The sequence below is a fragment of the Oncorhynchus keta genome, chromosome 18, assembly GCF_023373465.1.
Source record: "Oncorhynchus keta strain PuntledgeMale-10-30-2019 chromosome 18, Oket_V2, whole genome shotgun sequence".
Taxonomy (NCBI): Eukaryota; Metazoa; Chordata; class Actinopteri; order Salmoniformes; family Salmonidae; genus Oncorhynchus; species Oncorhynchus keta.
Window position 1 is genome coordinate 854955 of NC_068438.1, and position 17107 is coordinate 872061.

The 17107-nt window shown below is 41.1% G+C and overlaps 1 protein-coding gene across 4 annotated transcripts in view; it reads right to left on the minus strand.

The window, feature by feature from the left end:
• The window catches only part of col4a4 (collagen, type IV, alpha 4), a 148572-nt gene extending 132628 nt beyond the window's left edge, over positions 1-15944 (minus strand). The window contains exons 1-4 of one of the 4 annotated variants that reach the window (XM_052467074.1): positions 15512-15944; positions 14979-15069; positions 13954-14101; positions 1503-1545 (exon numbers count right to left, since the gene is read on the minus strand). In XM_052467074.1, coding sequence (XP_052323034.1) covers positions 1503-1545; positions 13954-14000 — 90 coding nt within the window. In that variant the 5' untranslated portion in view covers positions 14001-14101; positions 14979-15069; positions 15512-15944. Of the gene's footprint in view, positions 1-1502; positions 1546-13953; positions 14102-14978; positions 15275-15511 lie in introns of those variants that run through there. The other 3 variants (XM_052467075.1, XM_035791406.2, XM_052467076.1) reach the window with 3 other exon arrangements.
• Between the last annotated feature and the right edge of the window lie 1163 nt (positions 15945-17107).

The following is a 17107-nucleotide window of genomic DNA, read 5'->3' on the forward strand; positions in this document are numbered from 1 at the left end:
AGCATGATTACATTACATTACATTTAAGTCATTGGCTGAGATAATGGCTGGGCTGGATGATTTCGGATTGGTCTGCATGTGGCAAGCTTCTGTCTATAACATGAGTTGGTCAATATTTGTAGGTAATCCTTTCTTCTAACGTGGCCTTTTTTGGAAGATATCAAAGTGTTGCTCTCCACTTTCTAGAGGACTGAGTTTTGAAATCAGTAGAAGGCCAGGTGGAATTAGAGTTGGACAGCTAAGGAGATGGAGAAAATTCTGCCTTTTGATTGCAAATATACAGAGGGAGTCAAAAAGAGAACACACAGAAAGCTGTATAAAACACCTGCATTACATCTTCAAACTAAAGGCAACCATGACATCCGTGACAGAGGTGAGAAGCGTCCATCCATGTACATGGGTAAGATAGTCTAGTTAGCTACATTTTCAGCTACATTTTCAGATATTACACCTTTCTAATTTTGTCAGAAAGTTATTTTCATTTCAAGTTAAAGCGTACTGTTAGGTAGGTAGCTAGCTAACGTTACCTAGCTGGCTCGCCAGCTAACGTTACGTGTATGATCTGACTCCACTATGCACGTAACCATTTCCATAGAATGTGCATGATGTCACTGCGACAACTGTCGATAGCTGGTAAATTTGCTCTGGGTATCTACTCCAATGCCAGAGTGCAGAATAACTGACAAATTTACGAATGTTCAAAACCAGTTGAATATGGCCGGTGTCAGTAAACATTGGCAAGCAAAGCGTAATTGAATTGCTGCCAGCAGCACAGTTAGTCACCAACACTACGGATAACATGAAAACAGCCTAACCAGCTCTGCTAAGGCGAGTAAAATGGTCAGTGTGAGCTGTTCTCTCATGTGTCTGGAAGTAGCTAGCAAGCTAGCCAACATTACCAGTTAGCTTGGGAGCTTGACTGGTGTTATTAGGTCAGAACGCTCTGATCTACCCTACTCCTTGGCCAGAGCATCTAGTGTGTGTGCTCTGAAATTTTACAAATGGACAACCTGACAACGGTCTGAGTTTACGAACGCCCAGGGCGCAATCTGGCACTCCAGATTGAATTTACGAATACACCTGTAGTATAAGCCAACCTTTATTCTTGAAATGTTTGGTTGTTAAGTACATTGCCTCACATGTGAATCCCTAAAGAGATGGGCTAAGGCTTAAGAGGGTGTGAATGAAGCTGAATGGGTGTAGACAAAGAAGAGCTCTCCAGTAGGTTTACCAAAACATTCAAGAGCCATTTTCTCAAAAGTGAAGTTACAATGTTATCAACTTTCAAAGCATAATTACTTTCCCATTGTTCCACAGCTGTATTGTATGATATACCATTTTCTAGCTCAGTCTCTACTTTTATTCAATGTAAAAATCACAATTTCAAATTTTGCAACATTGAGACCGAATCAAGCCGGTCAGTCACATTTTATGACTCAGGCCGAAATTACTGTAAACCTATGAGATATTTCAAAGAATGATGGTAGAAACCACTCACTTACCCCCATTACGGCCTGTCCAGCAACGACCATTATCACAAGCCACCTATAGAAGAGAAGACATTAAAGTTAGGGCCCATGTTTGCACCAGTTGGTTTCAAAAGTGGAGAAGAGCAGACCTGCGTTCAATACCATTTGAAATCTTTTTGTGTTTTCTCTGGTCTACTTGGAGTGCCATATGGGAAGGGTTTTCACCTTTTTGACTATTCTATAGGTTACATTGTACCAGGCAGGCTCAATCAAGCCCAGAGTATTAGAAAATATTTGTATTTGAATTAAATGAATTAAATGAATTTAATAAAAGCTCAGAAAAAGCTAGATCCTTTCTTCTACAATAAACACACAATTTCCTATTAATTAAAGTTATTTACAGGTGCAAGCTGACTGTGTCAAAATGACTGAGTAGGGCCCTAAGTTAAATGTGAGCGCCCTAAGTAAAATTTTTTGTAATAAATTGATTGTCAGTTTTCTCATAAATAAGATGTTTGTGAACCACTGCTGTAAGGAATTCTTTCCAAATAATAATAACAAATGTACAGAAAAGGTCAGTGCGAAGGCCAAATTACAGAGGAAAAACTTTTTGAGGCTAATTAAATTCCTTCAATCTGGAAAAAACCCAAGGTTTGCTGGCATACCAGTAGAGGTCTATCAAGCCTTTTTTTGATATACTCAAAGCTCCATTGTTAGGTTGTTTTAACTACTCCTATGAAATGTTAGCCTGTTAGGTACTTAGCAGGAAGGTCTGATTTCACTATTATTATAACAAGACCCAGATGGCAAATGTATAGATCCAGTCTTAAAAATAGGAGGCCTCTTACACTTCAATGTTGTAATGTAAAAAATGCATAGCACTCAGAATTGAAAAGGTTTACCAGATATTGTTCATCCTGATCAGACAGGTTTTTTACATTGACGTTACATTAGAGATAAATATACGACAGCTTCTAGAAGTAATATAACATCATGAAACATCTAAGAAGCCAGGCCTGGTATTTATAGTGGATTTTGAAAAAGTAATACAGTGATAAAGTAAGAATGGATTTTATTCATAAATGCCTGGATTTTTTTCAATTTTGGTGACTCTCTTATAAAATGGGCAAAAGTCATGTATAGCAACCTCAGGTGTAAAATAGTAAATAGTGGTTACTTCTCAGAGAGTATTGAATTGTCAAGAGGAGTTAAACAAGGGTGTCAGCTGTCACCATAACTATTCGTTATGGCCATCGAAATGCTAGCTATTAAAATTAGACCAAATAACAACACGTTTTATATTAAGACTGCAAGCTACATCCATGCAATATCTCATTGAAGATCTAGATAACTTTTCTGGACTCTCTGGACTAAAACCTAATTATGATGAGTGTACAATATTACGTATTGGATATTTTAAAAATTCTACTTTTACATTACCCTGCAGTTTACCTATAACATGGCCTGACGGTGAAGTAGACATACGTGGTATTCAAATCAGAAGATATATAAATGAGCACTCCACAATGCATTTTAATAGAAAACTTGTAAAAATAGACAAGATCCTGCAACCACGGAGAGGTAAATACCCGTCTATTCAAGCAAAAATTGCCCTGATTAACTCCTTAGTCATATCTCAGTTTAGTCACTTACTTATGGTGCTGCCTACTTCTGATGATTAATTTTTTTAAAAATGTGCCCCTGGACAAGGCAATTAACCCACCGTTTCCTGGTAGGCCGTCTTTGTAAATAAAAATGTGTTCTTAACTGACTTGCCAAGTTAAATGAAAGTACAAAATAAAATGTATTTTAAAATTATGAGCACTTTTTTTTCTCGATGTATCTGTCTATCTATATAATGAATAGGGTGGGTTGAGATTATTAAATATAAAAGCACTAAACATCTCTCTAAAATCTTCACTTATTCAAAAGTTTTACTTGATCCATAAAATGGTTCTCAAGTAGATTACTAAGAAAAGCTCAGTAATCTGTCTTTTTGACTTTGTGCAGATATCCATATCTCATTTTCTATTAATTGAAAATGATACTTTTTCAAAGAATACAGTGGGGAGAACAAGTATTTGATACACTGCCGATTTTGCAGGTTTTTCTACTTACAAAACATGTAGAGGTCTGTACTTTTTTAAATCATATGAACACATCAACTGTGAGAGACAGACTCTAAAACAAAAATCCAGAAAAACACATTGTATGATTTTTAAGTAATTACTTAGCATTTTATTGCATGACATAAGTATTTGATACATCAGAAAAGCAGAACTTAATATTTGGTACAGAAACCTTTGTTTGCAATTACAGAGATCCTACGTGTTCTGTAGTTCTTGACCAGGTTTGCACACACTGCAGCAGGAATTTTGGCTCACTCCTCCATACAGATCTTCTCCAGATCCTTCAGGTTTCGGGGCTGTCGCTGGGCAATAGGGACTTTCAGCTCCTTCCAAAGATGTTCTATTGGGTTCAAGTCTGGAGACTTGCTAGGCCACTCCAGGACCTTGATATGCTTCTTACGGAGCCACTCCTTAGTTGCCCTGGCTGTGTGTTTCGGGTCGTTGTCATGCTGGAAGACCCAGCCACGACCCATCTTCAATGCTCTTACTGAGGGAAGGAGGTTGTTGGCCAAGATCTCACGATACATGGCCCCATCCATCCTCCCCTCATTACGGTGCAGTCATCCTGTCCCCTTTGCAGAAAAGCATCCCCAAAGAATGATGTTTCCACCTCCATGCTTCACGGTTGGGATGGTGTTCTTGGGGTTGTACTCATCCTTCTTCTTCCTCCAAACACAGCGAGTGGAGTTTAGACCAAAAAGCTATATTTTTGTCTCATCAGACCACATGACCTTCTCCCATTCCTCCTCTGGATCATCCAGATGGTCATTGGCAAACTTCAGATGGGCCTGGACATGCGCTGGCTTGAGCAGGGGGGCCTTGCGTGCGCTGCAGGATTTTAATCCATGACGGCGTAGTGTGTTACTAATGGTTTTCTTTGAGACTGTGGTCCCAGCTCTCTTCAGGTCATTGACCAGGTCCTGCCGTGTAGTTCTGGGCTGATCCCTCACCTTCCTCATGATCATTGATGCCCCACGAGGTGAGATCTTGCATGGAGCCCCAGACCGAGGGTGATTGACCGTCATATTGAACTTCTTCCATTTTCTAATAATTGCCTTCTCACCAAGCTGCTTGCCTATTGTCCTGTAGCCCATCCCAGCCTTGTGCAGGTCTACAATTTTTCCCTGATGTCCTTACACAGCTCTCTGGTCTTGGCCATTGTGGAGAGGTTGGAGTCTGTTTGATTGAGTGTGTGGACAGGTGTCTTTTATACAGGTAATGAGTTCAAACAGGTGCAGTTAATACAGGTAATGAGTGGAGAACAGGAGGGCTTCTTAAAGAAAAACTAACAGGTCTGTGAGAGCCGGAATTCTTACTAGTTGGTAGGTGATCAAATACTTATGTCATGCAATAAAATGCAAATGAATCATACAATGTGATTTTCTGGATTTTTGTTTTAGATTCTGTCTCTCGCCGTTGAAGTGTACCTATGATAAAAAATTACAGACCTCTATATGCTTTGTAAGTAGGAAAACCTGCACAATCGGCAGTGTATCAAATACTTGTTCTCTCCACTGTATCTCTTTTCCAAACAAGCATTGCAGAGTTGGCTACAATTTAATCCCCCTGAAAAACATTTCAACAAATATTATGGCTGAACTCAAATGTGCAGGTTGATTAAAACCTGTATTTATGGGAAAGATGTTTGAAAAGGGTTTTTTGAATTTAAATGATAGAGTTATGTCTTTCATGGAGTTATCAGAATTGTATGGGAAGGTCTGCTCAATCCAAGATTACAACCAATTGATTACAGCATTAATCCAAAAATGGAGGCGGCAGGTGGCAGTGGGTGGAGGTAGGGAACTGGTCAGTCTGCTCAATATAAAGGATCAAAACTTGAGGAGGAATAAAAATAGCATAAATAGGAAAGTATACCAGTTTCATTTGAGGACCAGGATGTTGACAGCTGCGCCATACAGATGGCAAAATAGTTGGGAAGAGATTTTTTATGTACAGATTCCATGGTACAGGGTGTATGAGTTCATATATAAAATGACGCAAGGTTTAAGACTTTTCAGCTAAAATTATTATATAGAATTCTTGCCACCAAGAAAATATTGAATATTTGGGGGATACAATCATCAAAGCTCTGCAGATTTTGTTGTGGGGATACAGAATCAATAGATCTTTTATTTTGGTATTGGCCTAAGGTACCCTGTTTTTGGTTACTACATGATTCCATATGTGTTATTTAATAGTTTTGATGTCTTCACTATTGTCTTCACAATTCTACAATGAGTAGGTGTCCTAAAACTTTTGACCGGTAGTGTAGGTTCAGAACTTTGTGAAAAAGAACAGTTAAAATATATGGCAAATATAAATCAAACTGGATGGTCTTCAGAAATAGATGGGAGGGGTTGAGGGAAACGGAAGGATAGGAGTAAAAAACAAACAAAAGATACCTATTGTAAAATAGATTGTGTTCTTAAAATGAATATAGTATGTATAAGCTGGAAGTAGAAGCCTAAGTGTTGCTGTTCATTAGTTTACTCCAAATAGGGGAAGGGTGGTAGGGTTATGGTAAAATAATGAAGGAAAATGTACTCTGTACTTTGCTCCGTTCACCTTTGCCTCAATCCTGACTAGTCTCCCAGTTCCTGATACTGAAAAACATCTCCAAAGGATGATGCTGCCACCACCATGCTTCATCGTAGCGATGTTATTGGCCTGGTGATGAGCAGTGCCTGGTTTCCACCAGACTTGACACTTGGCATTCAGGCCAAAGAGTTTAATCTTGGTTTCATCAGACCAGAGACTCTTGTTTCCTGCTTGGCAATCTCCAAGCAGACTACCGTCATGACGTTTCCCTGTTGGGTGAGGTTTATGACCCCCCCATAAATACCCTTTCCCCTTTTCTCTCCACTCCATAGAATGGACTCCTGGAAAGCCCTGTGTTACCACAGAGAAAGTATGGTAACATCAAAAGGTTGGGAAATGGAACAATATTTCCCTTTCTCAACCAGTTGAAAGTGTCTGTTGGTACTTAAAGAATATGATGTCAGATCAGTTGTTGTCAGGGACATTATATCTGATGATAGGACAACAAAAATCGTATGTTGGAAAGTCTACACATTCTAGTTATCAGATTCACATGGAATTGTTGAGCAATTTAAACATTTAAATATGACACTATTTGTGAGAAGATGAAATGTGATTTTAGCTTCTAAATTAGATAATTGTTTTCATAAGTAAACTTATGCTCACTCAGTGGCCACGCCCAAGTGAACAGACATTGGATGAAACACACCCTTCTCTCCCCAAGTACAAAAGCCTGTTGACAGAAGTCGAACTCAGTTCCTGATGATGTCAGGACTGGTATCCCTATTACATATATGTAATTCTGTGTGATTATTTAGGTATTTAGTAAATAAATAATTAAGCCAATTTTGTATTGCTGATTCAACTTTTTAGTTAGGGTTTGTGCAGAACCAAGTACTCACGACAATCAGAATGAGACCGATCTAGGTGACGATTAATAATTGACTGCTATTGTTATGAAAGATCTTGAGATCTTTGAGTGGATTCGGGAGATAACTCTATATAAATGAATTATTCCGTGGTGCCCCAGGTTATTAATGGTTTAATTGTTGCATGGTTTAATTCAATCACATAATCAATTAAACGTTAGGTAATCGATTTGATAAAATAGCATGTCATAATTTAATCATAGTGAGAGACACGACACTATCATGTGCCTTTTACTGAGGAGTGGTTTCCGTCTAGCCACTCAACCATAAAGGCCTGATTAGTGGAATGCTACTGAGATGGTTGTCCTTCTGGAAGTTTCTCCCATCTCCACAGAGGAACTCTGGCACTCTGTCAGAGTGATAATCTGGTTATTGGTCACCTCCCAAACCAAGGCCCTTCACCCCCGACTGCTCTAGGGTTAGAAAGATTCTTTGTGGTTCCAAACTTCTTCCATTTAAGAATGATGGAGGCCACTGTGTTCTTGGGGACCTTCAATACTGCAGAAATGTTTGGTACCCTTCCCCAGATCTGTTCCTCAACACAATCCTGTATCGGCGCTCTACGGACAATTAATTTGGACTCATGGTTTGGTTTTTGCTCTGACATGCACTGTCAACTGTGGGACCTTATATTGACAGGTGTGAGCCTTTCCAAATCATGTCCAATCAATTGAATTTACCATAGGTGAAGGATGATCAATGGGATAAGGATGCACCTGAGCTCTATTTAGAGTCTCATAGCAAAGGGTCTAAATACTTATACAAATAATATTAATACATTTGCAAACGTTTCTTAAAACCTGTTTTCGCCTTGTCATTATGGGGTAATGTGCGTAGATTGCTGAGTTTTAAAATGTTTTTATCCATTTTAGAATAAGGCTGTAATGTAACAAAATGTGCAAAAAGTCCAGGGGTCTGAATTACTTTCCAAGGGTACTGTATCTACAGTACCATTCAAAAGTTTGGAAACACCTGCTCATTTTTCTTTATTTTTACTATTTTCTACATCGCAGAATAATAGTAAAGACAAAACTATGAAATAACACATATGGAATCGTGAAGTAACAAAAAAAGTGTTAAACAAATACAAATATATTTCAGATTCTTCAAAGTAGCCACCCTTTGCCTTGATGACAGCTTTGCACAATCTTGGCAATCTCTCCAACAGCTTCATGAGGAATGCTTTTCCATCAGTCTTGTAGGAGTTCCCACATATGCTGAACACTTTTTGGATGCTTTTCCTTAACTCTGTGGTCCAAATCATCCCAAACCATCTCAATGGGGTTGAGGTTGGGTGATTGTGGAGGCCATCTGATGCAGCACTCCATCACTCTCCTTCTTGGTCAAATAGCCCTTACACAACCTGGAGTTGTGTTTTGGGTCATTGTCCTGTTGAAAAACAAAATGAGAGTCCCACTAAGCGCAAACCAGTTAGGATGGCGTAACGCTGCAGAATGCTGTGGTAGCCATTCTGGTTAAATCACAGACAGCTCCCACACACCATCACACCCAGAGCATATCAGACAGCTTTTTCTCTACCACATCTATGGATTACTATCGCAAGCTCTGAACCTCAACACCGGATCATCGCAGCTAGCTAGCTGCTATCCGAGTGGCTACTCCTGGCTAACGTCTCCGTCCCGAAGCAAGCACCAGTTAGCCTGGAGCAAGCCTCAAGCTAGGCCCATCTCCCAGCTAGCCAAAGAGGTCCACCAGCCAATTCTTGGGCTACAATACCTCTTTTGCCAATTGGCCTGGACCCTTTACTGCCAACACGGAGCCCCGCTGATCCATCACGACTGGTCTGCTGACGTAGCCGTCCAAGGTGGTCTCAACAGGCTCTTCCGTTGCGACATCGCCGGATGCCCATCTGCTAGCCCCGGTCCGCTAGCTATCTGAATCGCATTGTCTCCAGCTCGCCTAGCGTAGCAGCGACAACGGAATTTGGCTCCCTGACTCATCTAGTGCTACTCATTGGACCCTATGATCACTTGGCTACACATGCATCTCCCTAATGTCAATATGCCTCAACTATTGCTGTTTTGGTTCGTGATTGTTTTATTTCACTGTAGAGCCAATAGCCCCACCCAATATGCCTTAGATAGTCCTTTTGTTCCAACACTCACACATGTGGTGACCTCACCTGGCTTATCTGGTGCCTCGAGACAAAACCTCTCCCATCGTCACACAATGCCTAGGTTTACCTCCACTGTACTCACATCCTACCATACCCTTGTCTGTACATTATGCCTTGAATCTATTCTTCCGCACCCAGAAATCTGCTCCTTTTACTCTCTGTTCCGAACGCACTTACAGCCTTTAGTCAAAACTTTATCCTTCTCCTCCTCTGGTGATGTAAAGGTTAACCCAGGCCCTGCATCCCCCAGCACCACTCCCATTCTCCAGGCGCTCTAATTGGTTGACTTCTGTAAGCTTAAATGCTTTGGTTTCATACATGCTAACATTAGAAGCCTCCTCCCTAAGTTTGTATTATCCACTGCTTTAGCACACTCCGCCAAACCTTATGTTCTAGCTGTGTCTGAACCATGGATTAGGAAGGCCACCAAAAATCCAGAAATGTCCATCCCTAACTACAGTGGGGAGAACAAGTATTTGATACACTGCCGATTTTGCAGGTTTTCCTACTTACAAAGCATGTAGAGGTCTGTAATTTTTTATCAACTGTGAGAGACGGAATCTAAAACAAAAATCCAGAAAATCACATTGTATGATTTTTAAGAAATTAATTTGCATTTTATTGCATGACATAAGTATTTGATCACCAACCAACCAGTAAGAATTCCGGCTCTCACAGACCTGTTAGTTTTTCTTTAAGAAGCCCTCCTGTTCTCCACTCATTACCTGTATTAACTGCACCTGTTTGTACTCATTACCTGTATAAAAGACACCTGTTCACACACTCAAATCAAACAGACTCCAACCTCTCTACAATGGCAAAGACCAGAGAGCTCAGTAAGGACATCAGGTATAAAACTGTAGACCTGCACAAGGCTGGGATGGGCTACAGGACAATAGGCAAGCAGCTTGGTGAGAAGGCAACAACTGTTGGCGCAATTATTAGAAAATGGAAGAAGTTCAATATGACGGTCAATCACCCTCGGTCTGGAGCTCCATGCAAGATCTCACCTCGTGGGGCATCAATGATCATGAGGAAGGTGAGGGATCAGCCCAGAACTACATGGCAGGACCTGGTCAATGACCTGAAGAGAGCTGGGACCACAGTCTCAAAGAAAACCATTAGTAACACACTATGCCGTCATGGGTTAAAATCTTGCAGTGCATGCAAGGTCCCCCTGCTCAAGCCAGCGCATGTCCAGGCCCGTCTGAAGTTTGTAAATGACCATCTGGATGATCCAGAGGAGGAATGGGAGAAGGTCATGTGGTCTGATGAGACAAAAATAGAGCTTTTTGGTCTAAACTCCACTCGCTGTGTTTGGAGGAAGAAGAAGGATGAGTACAACCCCAAGAACACAACCCCAACCGTGAAGCATGGAGGTGGAAACATCATTCTTGGGGATGCTTTTCTGCAAAGGGGCAGGACAACTGGACCATATTGAGGGGAGGATTGGATGGGGCCATGTATCGCGAGATCTTGGCCAACAACCTCCTTCCCTCAGTAAGTGCATTGAAGATGGGTCGTGGCTGGGTCTTCCAGCATGACAACAACCCGAAACAGACAGCCAGGGCAACTAAGGAGTGGCTCCGTAAGAAGCATCTCAAGGTCCTGGAGTGGCCTAGCCAGTCTCCAGATCTGAACCCAATAGAAAATCTTTGGAGGGAGCTGAAAGTCCGTATTGCCCAGCGACAGCCCGAAACCTGAAGGATCTGGAGAAGGTCTGTATGGAGAAGTGGGCCAAAATCCCTGCTGCAGTGTGTGCAAACCTGGTCAAGAACTACAGGAAACGTATGATCTCTGTAATTGCAAACAAAGGTTTCTGTACCAAATATTAAGTTCTGCTTTTCTGATGTATCAAATACTTATGTCATGCAATAAAATGCTAAGTAATTACTTAAAAATCAAACATTGTGATTTTCTGGATTTTTGTTTTAGATTCTGTCTCGTACAGTTTGAAGTGTACCAATGATAAAAATGGCAGACCTCTACATGCTTTGTAAGTAGGAAAACCTGCAAAATCGGCAGTGTATCAAATACTTGTTCTCCCCACTGTATAACATCTTCCGACAAGATGGAACAGCCAAAGGGGGTGGAGTTGCAATCTACTGCAGATATAGCCTACAGAGTTCTGTCATACTATCCAGGTCTGTGCCCAAACAATTGAGCTTCTACTTTTAAAAATCCACCTTTCCAGAAACAAGTCTCTCACCGTTGTCGCTTGAAATAGACCCCCCTCAGCCCCTAGCTGTGCCCTGGACACCATATTTGAATTGATTGAATATATCTTCAGAGTTTGTACTGTTAGGTGACCTAAACTGGGATATGCTTAACACCCTGGCCATCCTACAATCTAAGGTAAATGCCCTCAATCTCACTGAAATGATCATGGAACCTACCAAGTACAATCCTAAATCCGTAATCATGGGCACCCTCTTAGATATCATCCTGACCAACTTGCCCTCTAAATACACCTCTGCTGTCTTCAACCAGGATCTCAGCGATAAGTGATGGGTCCACGGTCAAACGACCACCCCACATAACTGTCAAACGCTCCCTAAAACACTTCAGCGAGCAGGCCTTTCTAATCGACCTGGCCCGGATATCCTGGAAGGATATTGACCTCATCCCGTCAGTAGAGGATGCCTGGATGCTCTTTAAAATTGCTTTCCTCGCTAAATTAAATATGCATGCCCCATTCAAAAAATGTTGAAATAAGAACAGATATAGCCCTTGGTTCAACCCAGACTTGGCTGCCCTTGACCAGCACAAAAACATCCTGTGGCGTTCTGCATTAGCATCAATTATTAATAGCCCCGCGATATGCAACTTTTCAGAGAAGTCAGGAAACAACATACTCAGTCAGGTAGAAAAGCTAAGGCTAGCTTTTTCAAACAGAAATTTGCATCCTCTAGCACTAATTCCAAAAAGTTTTGGGACACTGTCAAGTCCATGGAGAATAAGAGCACTTCCTCCCAGCTAACCACTGCACTGAAGCTAGGAAACACTGTCACCACCGATAAATCTATGATAATCGATAATAATACATTTTTCTACAGCTGGCCATGGTTTCCACCTGGCTACCCCTACCGCGGCCAACAGCTCAGCACCCACTGCAGCAACTTGCCCAAGCCCCCTCCACTTCTCCTTCACCAAATCCAGATAGCTGGTGTTCTGAAATTGCTGAAAAATCTGGATCCCTACCAATCAACTGGGCTAGATAATCTGGACCGTCTCTTTCTAAAATGATCAGCCGAGATTGTTGCAACCCCCATTATTAGCCTGTTCAACCTCTCTTTCGTATCATCTGAGATCTCCAAATATTGGAAAGCTGCCGCGGTCATCCCCCTCTTCAAAGGGGGAGACACTCTAGACCCAAACTGTTATAGACCTATATCCATCCTGCCCTGCCTTTCTAAAATCTTCAAAAGCCAAGTTAACAAACAGATCACTGACCATTTAGAATCCCACCGTACCTCCTCCACTATGCAATCTGGTTTCCGAGCTGATCATGGCTGCACCTGAGCCATTCTCAAGGTCCTAAACGATATCATAACCGCAATCGACAAAAGAGGCCAAGGTTTTCGACTCTGTCAATCACCGCACTCTTAAGGCAGACTCAACAGCCTTGGTTTCTCTAATAACTGCCCCTGCCTGGTTCACCAACTACTTATCAGATAGAGTTCAGTTTGTCAAATCGGAGGGCCTGTTGTCCAGACCTCTGGCAGACTCTATGGGGGTGCCACAGGGTTCAAATCTCAGACCGACTCTTTTCTCTGTATATATCAATGATGTCGCTCTTGCTGCTGGTGATTCTCTGATCCACCTCTACGCAGACGACACCATTCTGCATACATCTGGCCGTTCCTTGGACACTGTGTTAACAAACCTCCAAACGAGCTTCAATGCCATACAACACTCCTTCCTTGGCCTCCAACTGCTTTTAAATGCTAGTAAAACTAAATGCATGCTGTTTAACTTTGTTGTATGTTCAAGGCTTATTTTTACAGACTATGGCGTGAGGAAACTGGGCAGACACTGTGATTTGAGCTATAGAGCAGTGGTCACCAAACTTTCCTGAGTAATGATCACTTTCTCAGTCAAAATGCAATCCAAGATCTACTGCTCAGATTTTTTTAAAACATGACTTAAGCCTATGCAAAATTAACCAATTAAAAACAGTTCTGTAGCAATGAGGTTTGTGCAGTAGGCTATAGGCCCAATACATTGTCACTGCATCTTGGCTATGCTTGAATTGCCCTAGCAATGTTGTTCTTAAACCATTTTAGAGTCGTCACAACAGACCCGGGATTGTTCCCAGGCTGTGTCACAACCAGCTGTGATCAGGAGTCCCATAGGGCGGCGCACAATTGGCCCAGCATTATCCGGGTTAGGGGAGGGTTTGGCCGGCAGTACTGTGAAAGGTGGGCTCTAATCTGATGGAAATTAATAGGCATACAACCAAAAGTATGTTTCCTTCACTTAGCCCTCCAACACCTGTCTGCTTCCTTCAGATCTGCAAACACCAAAAGTGGAAGGCACTAGTTGGGGGAAGGGTCAGAGGAGGATGGTGAGGGCAAGACAGCTCCTAATAATGGCTAGAACTGAGTGAGTGGTTTCCATCTGCCACCAGCCACCATGCTGGTAAGGGGCTATGAGTTGTTTTGGCCAAGCAGAAATGGAGAAGATGTGAACGGAAGGAAATTAGAGAAAATTAGACAATGAGATCATGAGAAGTGAGTTGGTAATCTGACCAGAGAGGGAGTTTGGTCCAGGTGGTGCAGCAGGTAGAGACCGTCATCTCCGCCACTTAGGGCGTGTCCTGCTTCCAGACAAGCCCTTGACCTCTGCCTTGCCTCTGATTGGTGCAACAGCAACGATGAGACTGCTTCTCGACCTCTCCTATGAGATAGACAAACAATGATAAGAGACAGAATACTCTCAGATAGGAAGGTAGATAGAGTAAATTTATGTACAGTAAAAGTGTTGGGTTCAATTCCATTGAAACTTAGTCAATTCATAAATCAAATGTAATTTTAATTTCTGAATTTATAAAATCATCCATTTGTTAAATGGATTCAAATGTATCTCCTTAATTGGCGCAGTTAAAGATGCATTAACGAATAAAACAATTATATAAATAAATGAATGAGTAGAGAGTGGATGAATGGATGGATAGATATGCGCACACACACAACTTTGTCATAACAAATGTCTGTGACCTGATGAACTGTGAACAAGATGTACTTTGTGGATCAGTTCTCATTGCAGGAAAAGCTGGTTCGTAGGCAGGCAGCCTGAGATAAAGGGCTTATCATTATAATGTATGAATATTTTCAAACATCAAAATGAAAGCCAGGTTATTAGAACACATGCTGAGGTTTTCAACAACAAAAATATTACTGCTTGTGCCCCATTTGTTCTAAGCTATAAGAAAACTATAAGAAATCTATTACCGAATCAAATGTGTGTAGCCTAATTTTTTTCAAGTAAAAATACTTTGAAATGCATGGTCTGAGTATATTCCCACGAAAATCAAATTGGTTCAAATATGCCTAGGTAATAATCCTACAAATTCAATTAACCTACAATAAAATTGAGCGAAGATATGGCAACGAATGAAACCGTTGCAAATGACCCCCAAGACATGTATAATAGGAATTTGCACTATGGAGAAAATTAATGATTAGGTCTACCCGTCATATCCTAGATAGGGTGCGAGAATCGTCCCAATCGAACGCAGAGTTTTATTGTGTGCTATGCAATAAAAAACGCTTACCCCAGTCTTGATACACTGTGTCGGACTCCGTTGACGAAATGTCGTGCAAGTTCAAGTCCCACTGTGACAATACTTTCGCATACACTTGTTCCTTAAATCGAAAAACCATCACCTTTATCCCTAAATAGTGTCGTGCAAAAAGAGCCTAGCTATTTCAGAATCGTTGTGTCATTTGGCTTCATATCAATGAAGAAAATAAAACAACAAAAAGTTAACGAAGTACAAGTCTTAAAACACAGAGACCTCAACAACCGCTAGTAAGTATGGAGGCTACCTCGTCCACTCCGCACCTTATACCGTAACTAACCTAAAGAGCGCAACAACATTTCACAATACATTTATCCGGTTTATTTTTATACTATAAAATTGATTAATAGACCCACCAGGAACAATGTATATAATATTATATAAAACATATCACCATGTATCATTATTAATTAAAAACGAAATATAAAAATACAGCGTAATCACAAAGTATTACGGTATTTAAGTGTACACCGCTCATTCTTAAATAAGCACTTGACCGTACTCACTTTTCCAACATATACAATATGTTTCTCGACGATTGTATGTCCCACTCGTTCTTATTATACCTCAGCAGTTACACTTTGTTGCCTATGACTTGGGTGTATTATTTAGCCTTAAAATGCTTAGCTGTCAGGTGTGAATGGGGGCTCGAAGGTAAAAGCACTCTTTCTTGAGGGTTATCTTTACCACGCGCTATATCTAAGGATAGTGATCTAACCCACCACCTATCAAAGTCCAGAAACCCGTCGCAGTGACAGCGAGCAGTAGGCAATTTCTTCTTATTTTTAAAACACATGTATTCAAGAGGGCTGCTGCATTGCTTTTACAGTTACAAAGATATCCAACTGAAATTACGGACTTTCTCACTTTTCCCGCACTGCTCTGGAGTGTCCTGTTGCTAGTGCTCAGCGGCATCATCACACCCGCATGCACAGATGATGTAAGTATAAAAATGCAATGATGAATTAGGCTATAAGGGCTCAGCTCAGGTAATGTCTGCTGAATATCGTGCATACGTGTATTATAACTGACTTGAAAGGGAAATACTTTTTTATTGCGAACACGAATCTGAGTTGACGATATCGCTGAGTTGGCGGGTCATCCATGCCGAAATTACTTCACATGATGTGTCACCTGAATAGCCACCTATAGACGTATTACTGTTGCCCTAACTCATACAGTTAGCCTATATTTACTTGGTGTAGCAGGAGCGCTATGGACATAAGATTGACATAAAATACATTCATTTCAGAGTTGAATTATGTTGATGTAATTTATTGCCTCTACAGGTCTAAGGCTCACGACAGGTGTATTACAAAGCTTTAGGCTACTGGTTAAGATTACATTTAGTTGTAGAGTGGTGACAATTTTAATATGGTAGAATGGAAATGGTCCGATTTCTTTGCATGCCTGTAGATTCAGCCAGCTCCAACAGAGGCGCCATTGCGCACACGCACGCACGCACGCGCACTCGTGCACACACACACACACATCACATATTCACACGCACACATTCACACACGCACACATTTCCCCAGGCCCATCCCTGAGCTGTGTACTTAAAACAAGCGCTCAAGTGCTCAAATGTGCTGAAAAACTATTCCCAGACCAAGGTTAATATAGTTGTGTGTTTTTATATTAGATTAGATTTGATTAGTTTATTTTAATCTCTGTTTAGTTTCAGTTCGTTTTAGACCAGATTTGCTCGTTTTTATTTAGTTAGGGACAGAAAGCATGTGCAGATCATTTTTTGTGTGTTTTTTGGGATGCCACTGGGATCTGTCTTGCAATTGGGGGGCAGTAATACATAAATTAGGTTTAAATTATGAAGTCAATCTCAATGTGACTCAGATTTAAAAACAACAATTAACAATTAAACAATTAAAACAAGCAGTGGAACTGGCTTCGTGGTCCAGAGTTGAGTTTGAGGGGTCTATGGATTAGAGCAGAGCTGCCTAAACCACTTCCTGGAGATCCACCATCTACCAGGACAGTAGATCTACTGGAAGAGGGCTGGGCAGCACTGGGTTGTGTATGTGTAGACTCACGTTTTCATTGAGTCTGGATAAGATCCTGCAACACAATGTGGTTGAGTTAAGTAT